The sequence below is a fragment of the Cyanistes caeruleus genome, chromosome 11 (assembly GCF_971803275.1).
Source record: "Cyanistes caeruleus chromosome 11, bCyaCae1.hap1.1, whole genome shotgun sequence".
Lineage (NCBI taxonomy): Eukaryota > Metazoa > Chordata > Aves > Passeriformes > Paridae > Cyanistes > Cyanistes caeruleus.
The window spans coordinates 17,409,598-17,433,807 of record NC_141711.1 but is presented as its reverse complement, the minus strand read 5'-3'; the positions used below and the strand labels follow the sequence as shown (position 1 = coordinate 17,433,807).

General features: G+C 53.0%; 3 protein-coding genes across 4 annotated transcripts in view; 2 read left to right on the top strand and 1 right to left on the bottom strand.

The window, feature by feature from the left end:
• Nucleotides 1–5,652, bottom strand: part of LOC111935341 (EF-hand and coiled-coil domain-containing protein 1) — a 41,482-nt gene extending 35,830 nt beyond the window's left edge. For both annotated transcript variants that reach the window (XM_086845641.1, XM_086845640.1), the window contains exons 1-2: nt 4,931–5,652; nt 3,297–3,703 (exon numbers count right to left, since the gene is read on the bottom strand). In XM_086845641.1, the coding sequence (XP_086701767.1) occupies nt 3,297–3,703; nt 4,931–5,623 (1,100 nt within the window). In that variant the 5' untranslated portion in view covers nt 5,624–5,652. The remainder of the gene's footprint in view (nt 1–3,296; nt 3,704–4,930) is intronic.
• Nucleotides 5,653–10,940: 5,288 nt separating this feature from the next.
• On the top strand, nt 10,941–18,170 carry LOC147651044 (E3 ubiquitin-protein ligase PHF7-like). The gene is made up of 16 exons (XM_086845531.1): nt 10,941–11,324; nt 11,420–11,693; nt 12,021–12,112; nt 12,198–12,299; nt 12,579–12,703; nt 12,780–12,942; nt 13,029–13,135; nt 13,352–13,465; nt 13,612–13,730; nt 13,879–14,694; nt 15,011–15,296; nt 16,173–16,299; nt 16,605–16,675; nt 16,890–16,977; nt 17,678–17,762; nt 17,981–18,170. Exons 2-10 carry the CDS (start codon nt 11,651–11,653, stop codon nt 14,646–14,648), a joined length of 1,635 nt encoding a protein of 544 aa, XP_086701657.1. The 5' UTR covers nt 10,941–11,324; nt 11,420–11,650; the 3' UTR covers nt 14,649–14,694; nt 15,011–15,296; nt 16,173–16,299; nt 16,605–16,675; nt 16,890–16,977; nt 17,678–17,762; nt 17,981–18,170.
• Nucleotides 18,171–21,960: 3,790 nt separating this feature from the next.
• On the top strand, nt 21,961–24,173 carry LOC147651043 (E3 ubiquitin-protein ligase PHF7-like). The gene is made up of 8 exons (XM_086845837.1): nt 21,961–21,990; nt 22,086–22,359; nt 22,687–22,778; nt 22,864–22,965; nt 23,245–23,369; nt 23,446–23,608; nt 23,695–23,801; nt 24,018–24,173. Exons 2-8 carry the CDS (start codon nt 22,317–22,319, stop codon nt 24,133–24,135), a joined length of 750 nt encoding a protein of 249 aa, XP_086701963.1. The 5' UTR covers nt 21,961–21,990; nt 22,086–22,316; the 3' UTR covers nt 24,136–24,173.
• The last annotated feature ends 37 nt before the right edge of the window (nt 24,174–24,210 follow it).

Sequence of the window (24,210 nt, the reverse complement as noted above, 5' to 3'; positions counted from 1 at the left end):
TATGAAGTTGATTTCAATTCTAAACGACCTTTCTTTTTATTTGTTACATTGGGATCAAAAGCATGGTTGTTAAATTGTTCTATCCCCTCCAGTGCTATTAAAATGAAAAAGAATATGGAGAGAGAAAAAGAATATTACAATTTATAAAGTGGTCAATTTCTAAGCTACCTCCAATGTAGTATAGAAAACAGAGCCAACTCATATTTGGCAAGAACAATCTGTGTCAAACCAGTCCAATTTCCTTTTCTGACAGGGCAAATGGCTTAATGGATAAAAGAAGCAGCAAATGTGAAATTTTTACTGTAGTAACATTTTAATGTGTATTTTTATAAACAATACTTAGAAATCATGGGATTATATTAGAATACATGGGTGGTGTCACCTAGTGCTGGAGCAAAACTTAGTGGGGGAAAAAAAAAGGGAGTTTAGGGAATAGCAGTTAATGATTTGTCCTCTGGGAATAACTCCCTGGGCACTGCATAAAAATGGCACTTACCCAACTTCCTAAACTCTCCTGTAATCAGGCACTGGGAATTACACAGGTTTTCTATAATACCAATGGTAAGTATACAATTTCTTGTCATGTCTTTTTCCTTTGAAATGAATGGAACTTTCAGTAAGGAATTGATTGAAATTTTACCATTTAAGTGTCTGAACTGACTTACTGACGTGACAGGGATTAAACAATAAAAGCTGACAGTCCAGACAGAAACTTGACACGTTCATCACAGTAGATACTAGGATGGGCACCTGAAGAAACGAGTTATGAACTATTTGGTCAGCTAGGCAGGCTTAGGAAGCTAATGATGTGACAGGGACATTTCAAACCCTGGCAGGGGAAGCTGTGCACTCAGAAGAAGTTCATGTTTAAGTCATACACTTTGTCAGGAATATGAATCTGCACTATTAAATCAGGAATAGGTGATTATAATGACACACTCCAATTTAGGACAAGGTTTAATCACTTGCAGATCCTTAAACCCTTCCTTGACTAAATGGAAACTGTTGTTTCCTGCATTAGGGATTATAACTTAATCATGATTGGGGTTCCAGAACTAAATGATAGCAAGTAGGTATCAGAGGAAGGTCTAGAAGAAGGATGCAGATGCTAAAAGAGCTTTTAAAATCCTAACCTAAAAGAAGAAATAATTTCCTTTATAAATAGGAAACTGTAAAGCTCATAGATTGGACTCATTCTTGAATATGATCCTCTCTGGAAGAAGCTTGACTTTAGGTGGAGGAAACCTGTGGCTCACCTAGCTAGTGAAGGTGAATTATCAGGAGACATATCTGCAATTGTCAGTGCTTTCTGCAGAACACCCAAGTTCACCCCCATTCCTCTCCACCACCACCTTGTAGCATTAGTTCTTGCCAAATCCAGACCTGCTCACAAACTCTGTGTGGCACCTGGCAGAGGAGGAAACTGCTCCCTGGAGTGGTGACTGAAACAGCTGCCTGAGCACCAGTGTGAGCAAGCAGAGGGAGTGGGACCAGCTGGGACAGCCAGGGCTGTGTGGGGCAGAGCTGGTGCTGAACCCTTTCCCCACCTTACCACACAGCTCTGCACTGCTCATTCACCATTTTCTGCCAGTTTGGGCACCCCTGTGACACTCTGGGAACATGAGGGGTGATGGGATCCCATGTGTTATGGAGTATGCCCACAGGCATGCAAGTCACCATTATTATCATGCATTTCTAAGTTAAACTCTTGACACCAAGAGCTCTGTGACATGGATGGGGAGGTGCTTTATGGCCAACAGAGAATATCAAAGGGTGGAAGCTGGCCTGGGCCTCGGCTAAATGTGACACAGGGCTGAAAAATGGGTGTAGTTCCCAAATGGTCAGTCCAGCATCATTCCTGAGCTTGACACTCACTTGAGATTAGCATGCAATTTAAACCTAAGCATTACAAATGAAGGTAATCTTACAAGGAACATATAATTTACATTTCTAAACTCACACTCTTTGTTTTGATGTAACCCATAAAGCTCCTGCTCTGCAAGGCCAGTGGACACTGCTTATTGCCTTTAACCTGTTTCAAGGTATCTTTTTTATCCTTCATCTTAAATCTTTGGTGCTTATGCCAAGGAGAACGTGACAGACCTGACAAGTTTTGTGATCCCTTTTAGCACCAGGAGTTGTATCATTCATCCAGAGACCCCTGACACTCATCTTGAATCTCGTATTACGTGCCCTCACAGAGTTTTTTTAAATCCTACAGATGCATAAATAAATGCTTTTTTCTTTGGCCTTCTGCAGCCATGCAAGTATTAACATACACAATACTTAGACACTGGGTAAAATGGTTATTTTTAGAATTTCCTCACTTCATAAAACAGTACAATAGCTATGATGCCACAAATAACTCACTATGAATTCTTCTTATAAGCAAACAGAGGAAGTGTGAGTTTAGGAAGAGGCAAGGACTTCAGAAGATGCAATTTATTAAAATACCAGATTTAGTAGTGTAAGGAAAAATGTATCTATTAATAATGGTTTTGCTTTGGGTCAGTGAAAATAGAAAGTAGATTTTATTCCATAGGTCATTCTAAAACCTATGCAGAAATGCCTAACACTCAATAACCATCAGTGAGTCCAAGTTTTGTCTGTGATAAAAAGCAACAAAAGCAGTGGACTGTTAAATTCATGACGAATTTTCTGACTTCTGGAAAGATTTGTTTATGTTATTATAAAAGTGAGTTTTACTTGGGAAATGTTTTTTTGTTTAAGATTCCCACTATATTATTTTGTGGATCTAGGAATGTTTCAGTTTCTCTCTTCTATTACCTGTCAGTGAAGAAGCAATGAAGTCATAGCAAGTTTAAAACCACTGGCCAGAAGTTTTCCTTGTGTACTTTTCCCCAGTTCCTAGGACATGCTGAAGTGCTTTTTTATGAAATGGAGTGTCAGCCATCTGATTACAGCTGGCTTGGGATGGGATCTAACGACCAGGAAATGCAGTGGGAAAAAAAGAGCATTGGAAATGGTTTCTGAAGGACCATCAGGAATTTGGCTTGGGGCTTTCTTGAAGCATTAGCACACTGAGTTCTGTTGTTGTGTGTCTGAGGAGTAACTACAGCACTCTGTAGATTAGTACCCTTACTTTGGTCTGGAAGGCTCCCAGATCTCCTACAGACCCCTACCAAGAAAATGGATAAACAGCTTCTAATTTCCCTCTGGCTAGATTTTACAAGGTGTTTTGGAGACATTTACTAAGCCACAACCAGTGATTCTCAAACTCACTTGTGTCCCAACACTTGGATTTTATAGGCGCTTTTTGACAGACTCCAGCCTACCTGTAGTGCTGCAGTTGTGATTCCAGCTGCTGAATGTGTATCTGCAGATTTGGCACCTCATTAGCTCTCACTTCCAGCTCCTTCACTTTGCCAAGACTGTTCAGGACAGCGTGTCTGGCCTCTTCCACCTTCCTCCTCATCTCTGCCTGCTCTCTCTTCAGGTTACGGTTGCAATCTTCCAGGCTGACCAGAGCTTCCTGAGAGCTCTTCAGCTCCTTCTCCAGCTCCTGGTTGAACCTGATGGCTTCTTCAATCTGCCCATCCCTGGAGCTCCGGATGAGCTCCATTTCCTTCAGGACACTTTGGAGGCACTCAGTCTGGGAGTGGTTCTGTGTTAATGGTCTCTTACTCCCTATGAAGCAGGATCCCTCTTCTTTATGGCTGGCGTGGCTCTTCCGCAGTCCCACCTGTAGATACCAGGAGCACAAAGCAGGGGGAAATTGATGTTTTAATTAAGACTGAGAGTGGCTGGATTGTGCTTTGTTGTTTTTTTTTTTTTTTAATCACATATATAGTTGATCAGTAACTAAACCTACTTGACCTTCGCCAAATACATAAAGAAACAATCTCTGGAAAGTAGTTAATACCTAGCTCTAAGTTTAATTTTCAAACTACTCACTATTATATTATTGCACGACTTTCTGTATAGCTTTAATGTCATTACTATCTCAGTACTCAGTCCTGTGCTGAAAAAGATACTTCCAGTGAAGTTGTGTTCAGAAGAAGAGAGCAGGGAGCAGCTGGGGATGTTCCAGAGCTCTCCTCTGTCATTTTGATTCTTCCTGGGACCTCTGGCTGGTGACTTCCCGTTTGCTGCTGATTTCTTTTCCCTTTTTTAGATGAAACTGGTAAACCTGACCTAAACTTGACCTGCCTTGCTGGACATTGTGAAGAGGAACAGTCATCTACTGCAGGTGGAAGTGTCACAGGTGGAGCAGAGTGGAGCAGAGTTCTGTGAGCGCTGTGTTAGTATTAAATCAGAGCTGGTCAGGCGAGCTAGAGCAATTGGTCCATGCTGCCCTTCACAGCCTGTTCCACACTTTTCGTGCCAGAGTAATTGAACTGCTGTTAAGTGTATATGTGTTTCACTCAAGCCAGTAGAGCAGAACCAGCAGAAACCAGCCCAGGAATTAATGGGCCTCTTGCAGAGGAGCTCCAGACTATTCATCAGCCTGCCCACAGAACTGGTTCCAGCTCTGAACTCTTGGGATCACACTCTGAACAAAACATGCTTCTAATATTTCTAAGGCACTTATGACTGAGGCACTGCATGTGCTAGTGCAGCTAAGAATCCAGAAATTCTTTCTTCAGGAAGAACCCTGCAGTGGTGCATATCCAGCATAAGGTATCAGCACATCCCGACTGCAAGTGCAGCAGAAGCAGCAGCATTTTACGCGTGGGTTTGTTAAGCTGAACTCCCCCAGACTTTTGACAAGCACATTTAATGGCACACCGGTGCCGTACATTTCTCCTTAAAGCCTCCCTTGTAATAAACTCTTCTAAAACGTTAATGCCCAGGATGAACGAGCAACTTTGGTCTGAGTCTGGAGGTGCAGGGGTTATAAACACTGACTTTCCCAGGGCAGCATCTCGCCTGAAGCAGCCGGGGCCATCCCAAGCCGCCCCGGACTCACCTGCAGCGCCAGGCACCGCGCATCGCTGCTCTGCAGGGCGGCCCGCATGTCCTCCACCAGCTCCCGCAGGCTGCCGTTCTCCTCCTCCAGCTTGGCGATGCGGTCCTCGGCCTGCTCCAGCGCCACGATCTCCTCGTAGCACTCTCGGGAGCAGGGCCCGGGCGGCCGCCGCTCGGCGCTGCCCGCGGCTCCGGGCTCGGCGCGGCGGCGGCGGCGGCGGGGGCTGCGCAGGCGGATCTGGGTCTCGATGTGCTCGCTCTCCCGGCCCAGCGGCAGCCGCGGCCCCGCGCGGGTGCTGAAGTGGCCGCAGAGCCGCGCGTGGAACTGGCGGAAGGTGAGCTCCGCCGAGAGCCCGTCCCATAGCCCCGCGCACTCCTCGGGCTCCGCCGCCTCCTCCAGCCCCAGCACCTGGCACAGCGTGCGGAAATCCTCGCCGGGGATGCGGCCCGCCCCGGCGCAGTCCAGGTGATGGAAGATCTCCTGCAGGTACTGGTCCAGACCGGTGGCCAGCACGACGATCTCGTTCTCCACGCCTCGGTCCAGCCCGTAGTGGTAGGCGAGGGCGCTGACCAGCCACTGCGTGCGCCGGGCCGGCCGCCCGTAGGGGTCCCAGCCCTCAGGCGGCTCCATCGCGCCCGGCCGGCCCGCGGTGCTGCCCGAGCATCCTGAACGCCCGCGGTGCTGCCCGAGCATCCAGAGCGCCCGGCCGGCCCAGCGCTCGGGCCCGGCCCGCGGCGGGGCGGGGCGAGCCGGGCGGGGCCGCCGGGAGCTCCAGCGGCGCGCACCGAGCGCCCGGCTCCCCCCCAGCGGAGCCGCGTCCGCCTTCCTCCGGCAGGAAAAGGGATGCGGGCAAAGCGGGCAGGTGCCACCCTGCTCCGTTTGCCAGCCGAGCCTAAGCGCCCTCAGTGTTTCTGGTTTCTTAACTAATTTCTCCCTGACTCCTCTCTAACACGAACAAGACAAGAGCATGACACAGTCCTGTTTGACAAGTAAGGCTTGTGAACGACTGAGTGAGTCCACTAAATAAAAACCTAGTGTGCTTGAAAGCTGACCTTCTGCTCACTCAGGCCTCCTCACCTCTGCAGATGAGGTGACTTTACACTGTTGCTATGTGGGTTTTAAGAGGTCTGGGATAGAGATGAGGAAGCGTTAAACTTGTTCCAACGAGCTGCCCAAAGCAGTGACTTTAGTTTCTCTTTGGCTGGGGAGTAGCACACCGGCCTGGTTGAACAGGCAGCAGCACGAGCAGGGTTCCTCCAGCAGCAGGGACACGCCACGAGGCAGGAGGGGACTGTGGCACCAGAGGGGACTGTGGCATCAGAGGGGATTGTGGCACCAGCCGTGCCCAAGGTCTGGACAGGGTGGCAAAGTCAGGTGGTGCTACCAGACTGCATGAACAGCCCAGGCAAGGCGTGGTGAGGAGGCGGCTCTGGGGGCTGTCCAAGGAGTCCTGTCAAGAACAAATGATTCTAATATTCTCTCTGGGACAAAAAAGGAGCAATCTCTTGCCTGCACTGGTGCTAATAAATATTTGCTGACATATGGTGAGGTTTCTCTGCAAATGGGCTTTGATGGGAAATTTCTGACCACATTTGGTTTTGCTGTTGAAGTCGAGTACCTGAGTAGCTTTGGTGAGGAATGGAGAATTGTTTGTAGCTCAGTATTTTCTCTGTAAATGTAAGGAGAAGCCTTACATTTTAGCACAGGAGGAAGGTAAGGCAAAGGTTTAAAAGCTTTCCCCTCCTGAAGGGACACACATGCAGAGGAGTCTGTGAGGAGAAGTGCCCTCAGCCACTGCCAGGTTGTGTTTGCCTCCTCTTCAGGCTCAGGATTCTGGGAGTTCCACGAGCCTCAGCTGCCACTGTATTTTTCTCTGAATGTTCCTTGCTGGGCAGTACACAGGGAGAATATTTTGTGCCAGATTCTCCTCTGGGCTTTGAGGCAAATCTCAGTAATTCTGTTGATTTGCATGTCCAGATGAACTTTTTGTAGATAGGAAGGAAAAGGGAAATGGAAAATGAGTTGCTCCAAATTTGAGTGGCCCAACCACAGTAAAAATGAAATCTAAATGGAAGAATTTTTTATTTATTTATTTATTTTTGCCTAGTAGGTGGGGTAAAACATGCAAAGTTATAAAGGTTTTGAAGATATTCAGCCAGCACCCAGCAGTATGAAAATCAAAAGAGAAAAGGATGGGACAGGGCATGGGAAGAATGTTCAGCCCTTCCTGTTGAAGGGAAAACAGTAGGAAAACTGCCTCTGGTTGTTACCCGTAGGCAACAAGTGTTATTGGTAGCCAAGAGCACGCTGTTGGTGGCCCAAGGCCTGCTGTGGCTGGCCCACTGTCAGCTGATGCCAAATGCCTCCCTGCAGTGGAGAAGCTGCAGCCAGGCCAGGCTGGGAAACAGCTCTGCATACAGTGAAAGCAGCAGCAGGACAGCCTTCAACCTTCAGACTCTTAAGGGAAATGGCACACGAGTGATCTCTTGCCACCTTGACACTTATTATTCTGCACCAAAAGGGACATTGAGAACTTGCCTCCAGCGTTTTCCATGGATCTGAAACCATCATGTGCCAGGGATTCCAGACACTCCATATCACAATTCCAATCTAGAAGGAAGCAGAGATCACCATTCCATGGTGTGCTGGGATCCCCTTCTGCCTTAGGGAACTGGCACTGCAAGTGGGTCGGGTAAGGCCATTGGAGCAGAACGTCAGTGGACATGGCCAAAGCTGCAGAGGGGCTTGGGGAGCTCTGGGCTGCTTCTAGTCTCTGTCCACCCTCTTTGCAGGCCCTGTGCAACATCCCTGGTTGGGCCCCGACAGGACCAGCCTGGGGCCCCTGGGGACTCTGTCCCTTTTACAGAGGAAACCCTCCTGAAAGGCCTGGGGACAACCATCCCCAATGCTTCTCAGGGAGAAGGGAGCACCATCCTGGCAAAGGGGAACCAGGCCACTGCTGTAATCCTTCTCTCGGGGGGACCCCTCTGTCCCACCCCAGCCTGGTGAGAGCCCCGCTAGTCTCAGGACACAGGTGGTGGCGGAGGGGGTCCTGGAGTGGATATAACACACACTCACAGTATCTAGACACAGGAGGCCCAAACTTGCTGGAGTAATCCTGAGTTTATTGTATGTCATCCATCCGGGGCAAGAAAGAGACGAAAATGCTCTGGGTTTTATCTCTTATACCAGGGGGCAGGGGTGAGCGGGGCATACAGGGAGGGCACAGCCAATGGGAAGGGGGAAGGGAAAGAAGGTTCTCAGGTAGGAATTAACATTACAGAAAACAGAGGTGAGTTTTACCCTTGGGAGATACCAAGATCTTTAGATGCACTAAAACAGCCCACCTACACACCTGCTCTCCATGCTCCCTGTGCAGCAGCCTGGACAGTCCCTGGGCCAGGCTGTAGGAGGGCTGCTTTGCCCTCACCTGGCTCCCTGCCATCAGGGCCCTCCTGCTCCCTGTCGCACATGGCGGCTGTCAGCGCTGAGTCCCTGTCCAGGAACAACACGGTGTCCTCGAGGTGCTGGTCCTGTCTCTCTGTGGAGGGAAGAAGGGTGTGGGGAATTTGCAGGACATGCCCAGAGCTACGAGGGTGCTACTCCCTGGTCAGCCCTGCGTGAGCCCTGCTCCTGTCCGCCTTCTGCTCCCGTCGTCGCGTTCAGGAACACCGCGGTCTCCTCTGGATGTTCCTGCGCTGATTCTGGGAAGGGAGAGGCAGGTGAGCCTGCAGCACAGGCCCAGAGCCCCGAGGTGTGGGGCCCCTCTGGTCCCTGGGCAGCTGCATCCCTGCCTTACCTTCTCCTCCCGTTGCCAGGTCGCACTGACACACGGCCTGAGCCCTGCCTTCCCTTTTGGGGCCAGGGGAAATCTCTGCTCCTGGCCCCGGCACTGGGAGCTCTCTCAGCCAGTCAGGGAAGGTGATGCTTCGCAAGAGAGGCATGAGCATTGCAGGAAAGCCTGCATCACTGCAGTCTTCCCAAAGGGCACCAAGAAGAAGCCAAGAAACTGCAGGCCCATCAGCCTCTCCTCCATCTCCCGACAGGTGACACAACACCTCCTCCTGGATGTCATCTCCAAAGCTCGGGAATAACAGGAAGGGAAAACCATGCTTGAGGAATCTCATAGCCACCTGTGCTGCAGTGACTGGCTGGGTTTGTGCGGGGAGAGCAGTGGCTGAGTTGTCAGCTGGAGCTTCAGCGAGGCTTTGTCCCTGTCTCCCATAATATGCTCCTGAGGCAGTTCAGGGAGAGTAGGGTGGAGAAGTGGACAGTGGAGCTCCAAACTCAGAGGGTTGTGACCTCAGGGGGCCGTGCTGGGGCCAGCCTTGTTTGCCTTATTCCCCAGTGACCTGGCAGAAGGGACAGAGCGCTCCCTCAGCACGTTTGCTGATAGCACAGAAGTGGGAGCAGGGGCTGATGCACCACAAGGCTGTGCTGCCCTCCAGAGGGACCTGGACAGGCTCGACAGCCGAGCAGAGAGGGACATAACAAAGTTGCTCAGGACAAAGCCTCTAGAAGAGCTCAAATTGCGAGGCAAGAATAGTTGTTTTGGTAAGGTCATGTGGTGATGTCCAGTCAGGGGAACCACTCAATCCCTGTAAGTTACAGAGCCAGTTCCTTAACTGTGTACAGAAAGTCTTTGAGGCAAACTGCAAATTCAGAAACTTCTCCTAATATGAAGTTGGATTTTCACAATTTTCTTGCATGCTGGATGAAGCATAGGGATTCCAAAAGGGATGTGAAAGCAAGCCAATAAATCTTCTTTTCGAGTTCACACGTGTTTCCTGCTTGTTCCTTGAAGAACTTGCCAAAAAATGTTACTTTTGAAATCCATTCAAACACCTAATAGGAAAAAATATTGGCCAAAATGTTAGCCAACACTGTGTTTCTGAATAGGAACATGTTTCTTGTGTCAGTTCAAGATTTGTACCAGGGTTTGGGGATTTTGGTGTGGATGCTTTCAATGTAAGTTGCTTCTTTGCAGGACTTTGAATAATTAGACTTTGAATAATTAGATCATGCACCAGAGACAACATTTTACTGTGTCCTGCTGTCCAGTGCTGAGAAGGGTTGAGGAAGAGTCGGTGGCTGTGTGTCGATGCATAACTTGCGGGAGAGGCACCGGAGCACTTCCCAGGGCCTGGAGAAGCAAACGGGTTCCTGGTGCTGAGGACAAAGTGTCCACAGCTCGGGATTGCATGGCTGAGCTCTTCTGGCTCCTTCTGCTTCAATGCCTTGCCGAGACACAGGTTCCCTGCAGAGCCCCGCGTGCAGCTTCCCAACGCTCCCCTCTTCCTCCGCCTCCACCCTGCCTCCTGGGTAAAGGCATTCCCTGGCATTGCACCTGCTGTGCCTCCCTCCTAGTTCAGTGAAGGCATTGTTTTCCACCCAAGGGGGCTCTCCCCTGGAGACAGGAACATGGGTGAACTCCCGGTGCCCCAGCATCAGGCACGTGCAGGGTATCTCTGCTTGTCAGCCCCTGCCCTGTTTCCCTGGGGTCCCGCTGACTGTTCTAGCAGTCAACGATCTGGACTTTGCAGGAGCATGTTTGCAAAGGCGTGAATGCGAAAACTCTACAAGAACGGTTTGCGTGTGTCCCGTCTTGACTTTTTTCAATATAGTTGCTAGAAGGAAAGCACGGACAAAACTGGCAAAGTTCTTTAATGTGGGAAAAGCAATTGACTCCTGAGCTGAGCACTGTTGCAAGCTCTCCAGTCAGATACAAGGTAATCTTTCATTGAATTTCCCGGGTTTCCATAGAGTCAGTGTAAAGGATGAGCTTTCTCAGAAGCTTAATAGTAATTTTTCTGCTTAATAGGAAACGTCAAATTCATGAGATCGTTAGATGACAGGAGAATTGAGGTTGGGAGGCAGCTGCAGTGGTCCCCAGCTTTATCTCCTGTTCCCAACAGTGATCAGCACGGGCATGAAATCAGGTTCATCTCAGTTTACTGCAGAGAGGTCTTGAGGAAAACATCGGTTCACCAAGAGCAGGTTTGGAATCTGTGCAGTGCAAGAGACTCTGCACAAGCTCTCTGGGCAACCGACTGCCAGGGGCAGGAGCCCTGGCGTGGCCGTGCCTGAACAGCACCTTTGTGCCTACAGTGCCACCCTCGATGGCTACCCTGGGGCCTGGGCTTGGACCCTGCACTTGCTGCAGGAGTCTCTGGCCTGGTTCCGTGCTGACCAAAGGCTTGGAACCATGTCAGAACCTCGGTTCCCAAGGGGGCGGCCTCAAGTGGCTGCCGGGCATGTGAGGCCATGGCTGCGTGAATCTTGGGAGCAAGATGCTGATGTCAGAGTGGCCATTGTGACACGTGCAACCAAAGCCCCACAAGGGAAGGCTGGGCTCAGGCCGTGTGTCAGTGCGACCTGGCAACGGGAGGAGAAGGTAAGGCAGGGATGCAGCTGCCCAGGGACCAGAGGGGCCCCACACCTCGGAGCTCTGGGCCTGTGCTGCAGGCTCACCTGCCTCTCCCTTCCCAGAATCAGCGCAGGAACATCCAGAGGAGACCGCGGTGTTCCTGAACGCGACGACGGGAGCAGAAGGCGGACAGGAGCAGGGCTCACGCAGGGCTGACCAGGGAGTAGCACCCTCGTAGCTCTGGGCCTGTTCTCCAAACTCCCATCACTTTTCTTCCCTCCACAGAGAGAGAGGACCAGCACCTGGCGGAGACAGCGGCGTTCCTGGACAGGGACTCAGCGCTGACAGCCGCCATGTGTGACAGGGAGCAGGAGGGCCCTGATGGCAGGGAGCCAGGTGAGGGCAAAGCAGCCCTCCCACAGCCTGGCCCAGGGGCTGTCGGGGTGGCCAGCGTGGGGCCCAGAGCAGAAGCCAAAGGAGGCAGGAGCTGCTCAGCCAGGCCAGGGCTGGCAGCCTCCTTCCTCCTCAAGTGGGGCCCAGCTGGGCCAGGGGGCAGCTGTTGGGAGCCCCGTGCCCGCAATGGCCGCTGCTCTCCAAGGCCTCCAGCCCTGCCCATCAGCCAGGCACGCAGGCAGGGACAGAGCAGCTCTTGGGGTCGATGCTGCGGGCTGAGAGCCCCACAGAGCTGCTGACGCCCGCTGCCATTGGCTCTGTCCCCTGCAGCATGCGTTTTGTGTCATCGTGTGGACGCTGACCCGGACACCTGCGGAAACAGACGGGAGAAATACGGGCTCTGTGCCCACATGTTCTGCCTGGTGAGTGGCTCCGGGCACTCCCTCCCGCATTGCAATGGGCAGTCCCTGCCACCCTGTCTTCATCACCTCTTCCCCTTTTCTGCAGTATTTTGCCACTCTTCTTTTCCGGCAAGAAAAGAAACAGGTTGGATTCCTGGGTTTTCTTCCTCAAGATATCCAATGTGCAGTCAGGCGGGCGGCACAGAAGGTGAGAGCCTGGCAAAAGAGCAGGGACATTTGTGCCAGGAGACGTTTGCCAGAGCTTAGCCCAGAGCCCCAGCAAGAAAGGCCGGCCATGCAGCCAGCTGTGGGACAAAGTCTGGCTCCCAGCAGCTCCAAAGAGGCCCTGGCACAGGTGCTTCCTCCACCAGCTGGCTCTGTGGGCTGAGAGCCAGCAGCAGCCCCATCCTGCTCCCTGCCCGCAGCCCTGGGGCTGCCTGGGGAGGCCCCGAGGCTGCCGCTGATGGGGCTGCCTGGCTCATTCCAGCACTGCTGCGTCTGCGGCCAGAGCGGGGCCACCATCATGTGCTGCGAGGAAGGCTGCGACAGATGGTTCCACCTGCCCTGTGCCAAGGAGGGCGGCTGTGTTACGCAGTACATTGCCCCATACAGGTAGCTCCTCTCCCCTTCTGGCCACCCTTGGGGAAGGACCAAGACTTTCTCATTATGCCCGTCCTTTTGCCCCCAGGTCCTACTGCCCTGAGCACCGTCCAGAGCAGATGGTGCAGGTGACTCCAGAGCCGGGCACCGAATGCCCCATCTGCATGGAGCCAGTGGAAGACAGAATGACCTTTACCACCATCGTGTGCCCAACGTGCCAAAGAGCCTGGTTCCACAGGGACTGCCTCCAGGTGGGAGCCATGCCCTCAGGCCTGGGACACAGCAGGTGCTCAGCAGCACCAGGGCCTGGCTCACACTGCTTCTGTTTGCCCTGCAGGGACAGGCCATGCGTGCTGGTTTTTTCTCCTTCTGCTGCCCCCTCTGCAGAGACGATGGCATGTTCGCTGTCGAAATGTTCATCATGGGAATCCGCATCCCCTTCAGGTTGGTGTCCTTCTGCGGGGCTCACAAGACAGGAGGGTGCAAGTGCCGTGCTGTGCCAGGCCCTGCCCCAGCAGTCCAGGCCCTGCCCCATCCAGGGAGTCTGGACTTGCGCTTCTCACGGGACTTGGAAAAGCATTGGAGGAAGAGCAGGGACACCCTGTTACGTCCATGCGGTCAGGGCAGCAGAAACACATGAGCTTTTCCTTTCCCCATCAGACTGCCAACATGGGAGGACAACGACGCCTTCGCGGATCTGAGAGTGCGTCACAGCAGGTGCAATGCCAGGGAATGCCTTTACCCAGGAGGCAGGGAGGAGGCAGAGGAAGAGGGGTGAGTTGGGAAGCTGCACCCGGGGCTCTGCAGGGAACCTGTGTCTCAGGAAGGGCTCAAAGCAGAAGGAGCCAGTGGTGCTCGGCTGCACAATCCCGTGCTGGGACACTTTGTTCTCAGAGCCATCAACCCGTTTGCTTCCCCAGGCCCTGGAAGCTGCTCCTGTGCTCCTCCTGTGCTGCCGAGGGCACCCACAGGCGCTGCTCTGGCCTGACAGTGAGGAGAACCCGCTGGGAGTGTGACAGCTGTGCTGGTCTCGGCACAGGTATGAGGCAAAGCAGGCGGGTGTCCCTGGGCTGGGGCCAGTGCCCAGGCTGGGCACGGCAAAGCCCATGGGCTCCTGGAGGGCTGGGGGCAGTGTTCTGGTTGGGCATGGCCTGGGAGGCCTCTGACATTCCTGTTTGGCTTTACAGCCCCCAGGGATGAGCAGCCAGAGCTCAATGGCCCCAGCCGGATCAGACAGTCAGGACTGGAGCCTGCTCACGGCCTTTCAGAATCCGAGGCCATCAGGCCGAGCTCCAGCAGCGCAGTGCCATCGGGTCTGGCTCCCCAGTCTCCAACTCCAGGGACCAGCAGCCACAGAAGCCCCCGGCATGCAGTTTCTTCCTTGGCAGACACCGGCAGCGCACGCACACCAAGGGCAAGATCCAGCAGCTGGACGGGCCCTGAGGACAGGGTCCATTCCAGACATGCTGGGCCTGACCGCAGGCGAAGGCGCTCTCAACAGCAGAGGCGGGCCTCAGATGGGGCCGTCCGGTCGCGGAGTCGCCATGACAGGAGCAGTAGGAGAACATCAAGTGCAGAGAGGCGCAGGCAAAGGGAGACACCGTCGCGGGCTTCCCGCAGACACAGCCGCTCCCGGCAGCAAGCTCATGCCCAGAGTCCACCTGCCCGGTCGAGGAGTTGCCATGACAGGAGCGGCAGGAGAACGTCGAGGGCAGAGAGGCCCAGGCGAAGGGAGACGTCCTCAGGGACGTCCCCGAGACGCAGCCGCTCCTGCGTGCAACGTCGAGCCTCGGATCAACCTGTCCGCTCCAGGAGTCGCCAGGACAGGAGCAGGAGGAGAGCAGCAAGTGCTGAGAGGCCCAGGCGCAGGGGGACACCGTCGGGGACGTCGCGCTGGAGCAACCGCTCCCGCCAGCCACGTCGGGCCTCAACTGGGACCTCCAACAGCAGCACGTAGTGTCACCTTTTCTTTCTAGTCCCTCTGTTTGCTGCCGTAAGTGAAGGTGAGAAGGGTCAGTACAGGGACCTCGAGACTTGCAGGTCTGTGGGAAAACCGAATTAGCTCTTGGCATTTCCACGATTCTTGATTTCTATGTTACCATGTATTGTGTAGGGAAAAGTCACTTAAGCACATAGCTGATTAAAAAGGACACTCATTCCTGTCTTTAGACAGATATTTCCCCACTGCTTACCCTTGAACGTGAATCCTTAATGGCTTGGATACCTTTAGGGAGACATGACGAGCAAGGTGGCTCTTAGGGAAGCTGTCTTTGAAAAGGACATGTGTTGAGTCGCTATCCTTAAACAATCTCATTTCAGTAAAGCCTTTCTTCAGTAAAGCAGAGGGAGAAAGAAGAGAGTGAGACACTGCTTTCAGTGTCTGAAGAAATCGATTGCGACACTGCTGCTGATTTAAAACACTTGCTTGGACCTTCAAAGATGAAACCGGAAAAGACAGTGGAAATAGGCTGGGACAAAGAGGATGCACAGGACTCTGCCCCAGACGAACGTCTGGGACCTTTGCCTGAAAACGACAGAACTCAGGAGTCCAGTGCTTTCCAGTTTTCCTTCTTTGGAGACACAGAGGAGTTGGGCATCAAAGAAGGTAAGAGCAGAACCCTCCTAACGGAGCCATTTCTAAGGAACGGCTTCTGGCAGGCACTGTAGAGCAATACGGTGTAAAGAAGGTCATAATCCAGAGGATTTTCAGCAGCAGAAGTCAGTACTTCTGCTGAAGCATTCTGATCCTCATTGCTGCTTGCCAAGGCTGTGGGAGATTAATGAGAGGTAACTCCTGCTTGCATCTCAGGAATTTTGAAAGGCACGCCTTGAGAAGGCATTGGGATTTTTGCAGAGCGGTGAAAAAGCTTCCCCTAAACTTCTCAAGCAGGGAAAAAGGTGGCACAGCAGTCATACCAAGTTACATGGAAGCCAACAGGATTTTAAGGAAAATGGGTGTTAAGGTAGAGGGAGGAACAAAATCCTGGAGTTGACCCCAAGCTCCATGAACATTCTGTTAGTTACTGAATTCTATTCCTGGACCTTCAGAAAAAAGAAACTGAAGGATCACTGGGGTGTCCTAAGCTCGGATAAAATAAGGCCTTATGAAATGCAGATGAAGGAATATTTAATCAAGTCTCAGTCAGGTAGGAATGAAAGGAAACCGTGCCAAGTTACCCAAAATATTAAAAAACAACACCACAAAGCAACAAGCCCACCACACTTGTGCTGAATTCAGAAGCTATTCACTGTCTTCTGGATGTGATGCTAAATGTTTAAGAATGCATAGGAGATGCCTAGAACAAAGTGGAAAATCCTGGAGGAGAGCTACAGCTCAGAAAATCAGGGAGAAGAAGATTTTGTCCTTCCTAAATCTGTCTTCTCCAGTGTAAATATTTCACTTGAAAAGAGGAATTTTTCCGGGCAAGCAGAGAAATAATTTGGTTTTGACTTGCTTTCTGTTTTGGTGCTGGTTTTGCAGAGCCTTACGTACTTGGAACGACAAAACCGGAAAACGTCAGGTGGCAACAGGATTCACATTTCCAAGACATCCCGTCTGGGGCTGCTGGTGAGCCGGAGATGTCAGAAATTGAAAAGCACCAAGGAAGGCAAGTTCCATTTGTATTTGTTGTCTACTTGGCTGTAGTAGTTGGATGCTGTGGGAATATTAATGGCAGCACTGAGAAAATGGGAAACTGACACTGCACACCTCTGAGCAGTGAGAGCCAAAAGGCAAAGACACAGTCAATTTTATTGTAAAAAGTGGGGTTCTTTAATAGAAGGCTTTATTTGCATACTATGGAGTAGAGCTCTTCCATGTACACCATTTCTCTGAGGCACTACAGCTCTAACTTGTGCTCAGGGCATTTGATAGGACCTTTGAGATTGATAAAACCCCTTTGTACTTGTCTAGGGTTCTTTCTCTACCACGCACAGAAAGTGCTAGAGTTCTCTTCTTCTCCATAGATGACGCACGCCTAAGAGGTATGACACAACTTGTTCAGTCCCCTTTTTTATATTTTTCCCTTTTAAACCCTCACTGGACTTGAGTAAGGAGGAAAGGATGCCTCCTGGTTATGAATGCTCTGTAGTCAAAATTTGCCATCCTTTCTTGTGGTCAAAGTTGTGGTAGAATCCCACGAGACAGTCCTGGTAAAAAATAAAGGCTGAGCAGCTTTCTGCCTTTCCTTTCTTTCAGATAATTACCTCATAGCTATAGGAACTTGTAGAGCTTAGGAAAAAAATAGTCACTAGACAGGTTACCGAGACATTTGGGATCTTTTCAGGTAGGTCTATCATTTTTAACTTTTTCCTGTCTTTCTGGTGTTACTGTTAGGAATGCTGAGGGTTCTTGTCAGCGGTTCTTCATCCTAGTGAATCTGGGGCTTGCTCTTCTGAAGCCAGTGAATTTTCTATTTCAAAACAAAGACAACAACAACAAAAGAAAACATACACAGCCCCAAAAATTACACAGGTTGCCAAAACAATTGCTTGTTCTATTTTGTAGACTATAGTCTCAAGTCAGGCTTAAATGACGTTCCTTTCTTGAGACTTGTTAGATAACGCTGGTGAAATGTATGGCTGTGTTCATACAGTTACTGCCCTGCAATCTTCCAGCCCATCAGATTTGCAGGGTGTGTTAGAATGGAGATCTCAGCCCTTGGCAGGCAGCGCTTCTGGGGGGCAGCTGTGGGATCCTGCTGCTGAGCATTTAATGCAAGAGCTGCTGTTTCACTGCAATTTAGATTTCAGCATGTTCAGGGAGACAGCTGCTGTCTTTCATTTTTCTTAGTACACCAGGCTGCAGTAGGGAACGTTTCTGTTGGAGCCGACATGTGGTGGGGGGCAAGAGAATAGGAGGGACGTGAAGAATAGAGCTTCTGACTTGACTGTTGTGTTGTTCATTCATGTTTGTTGGGAGCAGCAGCAGAATCACAAGTGTTGAACCCTATTGATTGGTGTTCTGTTGTGTTTTCTTTTGTGCAGAGGGCCCAAAGTAATTTTTTGTAGATCTGTAGAGTTCAGTGAAGAATAAGAGGGTTGGGAAGAAAGACGTAGATTATTGCTTGAGGTGAGTATGGAACATCTGTTCCCTGGTAACTGTGGCTGAATGCTGAGCATGGGGAGGGAACACGGCTATGGATGTGCACGCAAAATTAATTCAGGACCTCCAGAAGAGCCTGAAGCTTTGTAACTGTCAGGGAACAAAAGGCTGTTAGTATACTGGTGTGTGTAACATCATGTTGTGATGTCCAGCCACGTAAATCACTGCATCTCTCTCTGTTACAGGAGCAGCTAGCTAACTAGGTGTAAGGGAAGTGTTTAAGAGAAACAGTGAATTTAGAGACTTCTGCGAGTAGTGGATTCAAAAACTTCTCCTAGGAATATGTTAGGTTTTCATTAGTTTCTGGATCGTCTTAGGAAGCATAAGAATTCCAAATGGAAACTGAAACCAAACTAATAAAACCTTTCTTGAAAAGAATCATGTCGTATTTGTTCCTTGAAGAAGTTGCCAAACAACCTTACCTTTTAAATCCTTTCAAGGACCTAACAGGAAAAAATACTGTCAAACCCGGTTAGGCAGTGTTTCTGAGCTGGCGCTGATGCTCTCGGGTTCCGGGGAGCCACGGGAAGGCTCCAGTCCAGACCGTCCGCTCAGGCTGGGGCCATTGAGCTCTGGCTCGGCCCTGGAGGCTGTGAGGGCAATCAGCAATGTCAAAGGCCTCCCAGGCCTGGGCCAGGCTGGGCCGGAGCAGGGCCCCCAGCACTCCAGGAGCCTACGGGCTCTGCCAGGCCCAAAAGGACACTGCCCCCTGCCCAGGGGTGTCTTGGCCTGACAGCCGAGCCCAGAGCAGCGGAGCTGTCACACTCCCCGCTGGTTCTGGTCGCTCTCAGGCACGAGCAACGCCCGTGGGTGCCCTGGGCAGCACAGGAGCAGCACAGGGGCACTTGCCAGAGCCTGGGGAAGCACAGGGGTCAGCCTTTACACAACGACACAGCAGGCACGCTGCAGGGGACAGAGCCAATGGCTGCGGGCGTCAGCAGCTCTGTGGGGCTCTCAGCCCGCAGCATCGACCCCAAGAGCTGCTCTGTCCCTGCCTGCGTGCCTGCCTGATGGGCAGGGCTGGAGGCCTTGGAGAGCAGCGGCCATTGCGGGCACGGGGCTCCCAACAGCTGCCCCCTGGCCCAGCTGGGCCCCACTTGAGGAGGAAGGAGGCTGCCAGCCCTGGCCTGGCTGAGCAGCTCCTGCCTCCTTTGGCCTCTGCTCTGGGCCCCACGCTGGCCACCCTGACAGTCCCTGGGCCAGGCTGTGAGAGGGGCTGCTTTGCCCTCACCTGGCTCCCTGCCATCAGGGCCCTCCTGCTCCCTGTCGCACATGGCGGCTGTCAGCGCTGAGTCCCTGTCCAGGAACAACACGGTGTCCTCGAGGTGCTGGTCCTGTCTCTCTGTGGAGGGAAGAAGGGTGTGGGGAATTTGCAGGACATGCCCAGAGCAATGAGGGTGCTACTCCCTGATCAGCCCTGCGTGAGCCCTGCTCCTGTCCGCCTTCTGCTCCCGTCGTCGCGTTCAGGAACACCGCGGTCTCCTCTGGATGTTCCTGCGCTGATTCTGGGAAGGGAGAGGCAGGTGAGCCTGCAGCACTGGCCCAGAGCCCCGAGGTGTGGGGCCCCTCTGGTCCCTGGGCAGCTGCATCCCTGCCTTACCTTCTCCTCCCGTTGCCAGGTCGCACTGACACACGGCCTGAGCCCAGCCTTCCCTTTTGGGGCCAGGGGAAATCTCTGCTCCTGGCCCCGGCACTGGGAGCTCTCTCAGCCAGTCAGGGAAGGTGATGCTTCGCAAGAGAGGCATGAGCATTGCAGGAAAGCCTGCATCACTGCAGTCTTCCCAAAGGGCACCAAGAAGAAGCCAAGAAACTGCAGGCCCATCAGCCTCTCCTCCATCTCCCGACAGGTGACACAACACCTCCTCCTGGATGTCATCTCCAAAGCTCGGGAATAACAGGAAGGGAAAACCATGCTTGAGGAATCTCATAGCCAGCTGTGCTGCAGTGACTGGCTGGGTTTGTGCGGGGAGAGCAGTGGCTGAGTTGTCAGCTGGAGCTTCAGCGAGGCTTTGTCCCTGTCTCCCATAATATGCTCCTGAGGCAGTTCAGGGAGAGTAGGGTGGAGAAGTGGACAGTGGAGCTCCAAACTCAGAGGGTTGTGACCTCAGGGGGCTGTGCTGGGGCCAGCCTTGTTTGCCTTATTCCCCAGTGACCTGGCAGAAGGGACAGAGCGCTCCCTCAGCACGTTTGCTGATAGCACAGAAGTGGGAGCAGGGGCTGATGCACCACAAGGCTGTGCTGCCCTCCAGAGGGACCTGGACAGGCTCGACAGCCGAGCAGAGAGGGACCTAACAAAGTTGCTCAGGACAAAGCCTCTAGAAGAGCTCAAATTGCGAGGCAAGAATAGTTGTTTTGGTAAGGTCATGTGGTGATGTCCAGTCAGGGGAACCACTCAATCCCTGTAAGTTCCAGAGCCAGTTCCTTAACTGTGTACAGAAAGTCTTTGAGGCAAACTGCAAATTCAGAAACTTCTCCTAATATGAAGTTGGATTTTCACAATTTTCTTGCATGCTGGATGAAGCATAGGGATTCCAAAAGGGATGTGAAAGCAAGCCAATAAATCTTCTTTTCGAGTTCACACGTGTTTCCTGCTTGTTCCTTGAAGAACTTGCCAAAAAATGTTACTTTTGAAATCCATTCAAACACCTAATAGGAAAAAATATTGGCCAAAATGTTAGCCAACACTGTGTTTCTGAATAGGAACATGTTTCTTGTGTCAGTTCAAGATTTGTACCAGGGTTTGGGGATTTTGGTGTGGATGCTTTCAATGTAAGTTGCTTCTTTGCAGGACTTTGAATAATTAGACTTTGAATAATTAGATCATGCACCAGAGACAACATTTTACTGTGTCCTGCTGTCCAGTGCTGAGAAGGGTTGAGGAAGAGTCGGTGGCTGTGTGTCGATGCATAACTTGCGGGAGAGGCACCGGAGCACTTCCCAGGGCCTGGAGAAGCAAACGGGTTCCTGGTGCTGAGGACAAAGTGTCCACAGCTCGGGATTGCATGGCTGAGCTCTTCTGGCTCCTTCTGCCTCAATGCCTTGCCGAGACACAGGTTCCCTGCAGAGCCCCGCGTGCAGCTTCCCAACGCTCCCCTCTTCCTCCGCCTCCACCCTGCCTCCTGGGTAAAGGCATTCCCTGGCATTGCACCTGCTGTGCCTCCCTCCTAGTTCAGTGAAGGCATTGTTTTCCACCCAAGGGGGCTCTCCCCTGGAGACAGGAACATGGGTGAACTCCCGGTGCCCCAGCATCAGGCAGGTGCAGGGTATCTCTGCTTGTCAGCCCCTGCCCTGTTTCCCTGGGGTCCCGCTGACTGTTCTAGCAGTCAACGATCTGGACTTTGCAGGAGCGTGTTTGCAAAGGCGTGAATGCGAAAACTCTACAAGAACGGTTTGCGTGTGTCCCGTCTTGACTTTTTTCAATATAGTTGCTAGAAGGAAAGCACGGACAAAACTGGCAAAGTTCTTTAATGTGGGAAAAGCAATTGACTCCTGAGCTGAGCACTGTTGCAAGCTCTCCAGTCAGATACAAGGTAATCTTTCATTGAATTTCCCGGGTTTCCATAGAGTCAGTGTAAAGGATGAGCTTTCTCAGAAGCTTAATAGTAATTTTTCCGCTTAATAGGAAATGTCAAATTCATGAGATTGTTAGATGACAGGAGAATTGAGGTTGGGAGGCAGCTGCAGTGGTCCCCAGCTTTATCTCCTGTTCCCAACAGTGATCAGCACGGGCATGAAATCAGGTTCATCTCAGTTTACTGCAGAGAGGTCTTGAGGAAAACATCGGTTCACCAAGAGCAGGTTTGGAATCTGTGCAGTGCAAGAGACTCTGCACAAGCTCTCTTGGCAACCGACTGCCAGGGGCAGGAGCCCTGGCGTGGCCGTGCCTGAACAGCACCTTTGTGCCTACAGTGCCACCCTCGATGGCTGCCCTGGGGCTTGGGCTTGGACCCTGCACTTGCTGCAGGAGTCTCTGGCCTGGTTCCGTGCTGACCAAAGGCTTGGAACCATGTCAGAACCTCGGTTCCCAAGGGGGCGGCCTCAAGTGGCTGCCGGGCATGTGAGGCCATGGCTGCGTGAATCTTGGGAGCAAGATGCTGATGTCAGAGTGGCCATTGTGACACGTGCAACCAAAGCCCCACAAGGGAAGGCTGGGCTCAGGCCGTGTGTCAGTGCGACCTGGCAACGGGAGGAGAAGGTAAGGCAGGGATGCAGCTGCCCAGGGACCAGAGGGGCCCCACACCTCGGAGCTCTGGGCCTGCGCTGCAGGCTCACCTGCCTCTCCCTTCCCAGAATCAGCGCAGGAACATCCAGAGGAGACCGCGGTGTTCCTGAACGCGACGACGGGAGCAGAAGGCGGACAGGAGCAGGGCTCACGCAGGGCTGACCAGGGAGTAGCACCCTCGTAGCTCTGGGCCTGTTCTCCAAACTCCCATCACTTTTCTTCCCTCCACAGAGAGAGAGGACCAGCACCTGGCGGAGACAGCGGCGTTCCTGCACAGGGACTCAGCGCTGACAGCCGCCATGTGTGACAGGGAGCAGGAGGGCCCTGATGGCAGGGAGCCAGGTGAGGGCAAAGCAGCCCTCCCACAGCCTGGCCCAGGGGCTGTCGGGGTGGCCAGCGTGGGGCCCAGAGCAGAAGCCAAAGGAGGCAGGAGCTGCTCAGCCAGGCCAGGGCTGGCAGCCTCCTTCCTCCTCAAGTGGGGCCCAGCTGGGCCAGGGGGCAGCTGTTGGGAGCCCCGTGCCCGCAATGGCCGCTGCTCTCCAAGGCCTCCAGCCCTGCCCATCAGCCAGGCACGCAGGCAGGGACAGAGCAGCTCTTGGGGTCGATGCTGCGGGCTGAGAGCCCCACAGAGCTGCTGACGCCCGCTGCCATTGGCTCTGTCCCCTGCAGCATGCGTGTTGTGTCATCGTGTGGACGCTGACCCGGACACCTGCGGAAACAGACGGGAGAAATACGGGCTCTGTGCCCACATGTTCTGCCTGGTGAGTGGCTCCGGGCACTCCCTCCCGCATTGCAATGGGCAGTCCCTGCCACCCTGTCTTCATCACCTCTTCCCCTTTTCTGCAGTATTTTGCCACTCTTCTTTTCCGGCAAGAAAAGAAACAGGTTGGATTCCTGGGTTTTCTTCCTCAAGATATCCAATGTGCAGTCAGGCGGGCGGCACAGAAGGTGAGAGCCTGGCAAAAGAGCAGGGACATTTGTGCCAGGAGACGTTTGCCAGAGCTTAGCCCAGAGCCCCAGCAAGAAAGGCCGGCCATGCAGCCAGCTGTGGGACAAAGTCTGGCTCCCAGCAGCTCCAAAGAGGCCCTGGCACAGGTGCTTCCTCCACCAGCTGGCTCTGTGGGCTGAGAGCCAGCAGCAGCCCCATCCTGCTCCCTGCCCGCAGCCCTGGGGCTGCCTGGGGAGGCCCCGAGGCTGCCGCTGATGGGGCTGCCTGGCTCATTCCAGCACTGCTGCGTCTGCGGCCAGAGCGGGGCCACCATCATGTGCTGCGAGGAAGGCTGCGACAGATGGTTCCACCTGCCCTGTGCCAAGGAGGGCGGCTGTGTTACGCAGTACATTGCCCCATACAGGTAGCTCCTCTCCCCTTCTGGCCACCCTTGGGGAAGGACCAAGACTTTCTCATTATGCCCGTCCTTTTGCCCCCAGGTCCTACTGCCCTGAGCACCGTCCAGAGCAGATGGTGCAGGTGACTCCAGAGCCGGGCACCGAATGCCCCATCTGCATGGAGCCAGTGGAAGACAGAATGACCTTTACCACCATCGTGTGCCCAACGTGCCAAAGAGCCTGGTTCCACAGGGACTGCCTCCAGGTGGGAGCCATGCCCTCAGGCCTGGGACACAGCAGGTGCTCAGCAGCACCAGGGCCTGGCTCACACTGCTTCTGTTTGCCCTGCAGGGACAGGCCATGCGTGCTGGTTTTTTCTCCTTCTGCTGCCCCCTCTGCAGAGACGATGGCATGTTCGCTGTCGAAATGTTCATCATGGGAATCCGCATCCCCTTCAGGTTGGTGTCCTTCTGCGGGGCTCACAAGACAGGAGGGTGCAAGTGCCGTGCTGTGCCAGGCCCTGCCCCAGCAGTCCAGGCCCTGCCCCATCCAGGGAGTCTGGACTTGCGCTTCTCACGGGACTTGGAAAAGCATTGGAGGAAGAGCAGGGACACCCTGTTATGTCCATGCGGTCAGGGCAGCAGAAACACATGAGCTTTTCCTTTCCCCATCAGACTGCCAACATGGGAGGACAACGACGCCTTCGCGGATCTGAGAGTGCGTCACAGCAGGTGCAATGCCAGGGAATGCCTTTACCCAGGAGGCAGGGAGGAGGCAGAGGAAGAGGGGTGAGTTGGGAAGCTGCACCCGGGGCTCTGCAGGGAACCTGTGTCTCAGGAAGGGCTCAAAGCGGAAGGAGCCAGTGGT

Excerpts from the sequence above, each read along its gene's own strand:
- LOC147651044 (XM_086845531.1), top strand. The coding sequence starts at position 11,651 with ATGTGTGACAGGGAGCAGGAGGGCCCTGATGGCAGGGAGCCAG. Across the intron at positions 11,694-12,020 it reads CCCTGATGGCAGGGAGCCAG|CATGCGTTTTGTGTCATCGT; the intron begins GTGAGGGCAAAG and ends TGTCCCCTGCAG. Across the intron at positions 12,943-13,028 it reads TCCACAGGGACTGCCTCCAG|GGACAGGCCATGCGTGCTGG; the intron begins GTGGGAGCCATG and ends TTTGCCCTGCAG.
- LOC147651043 (XM_086845837.1), top strand. The coding sequence starts at position 22,317 with ATGTGTGACAGGGAGCAGGAGGGCCCTGATGGCAGGGAGCCAG. Across the intron at positions 22,966-23,244 it reads TCAGGCGGGCGGCACAGAAG|CACTGCTGCGTCTGCGGCCA; the intron begins GTGAGAGCCTGG and ends GGCTCATTCCAG. Across the intron at positions 23,609-23,694 it reads TCCACAGGGACTGCCTCCAG|GGACAGGCCATGCGTGCTGG; the intron begins GTGGGAGCCATG and ends TTTGCCCTGCAG.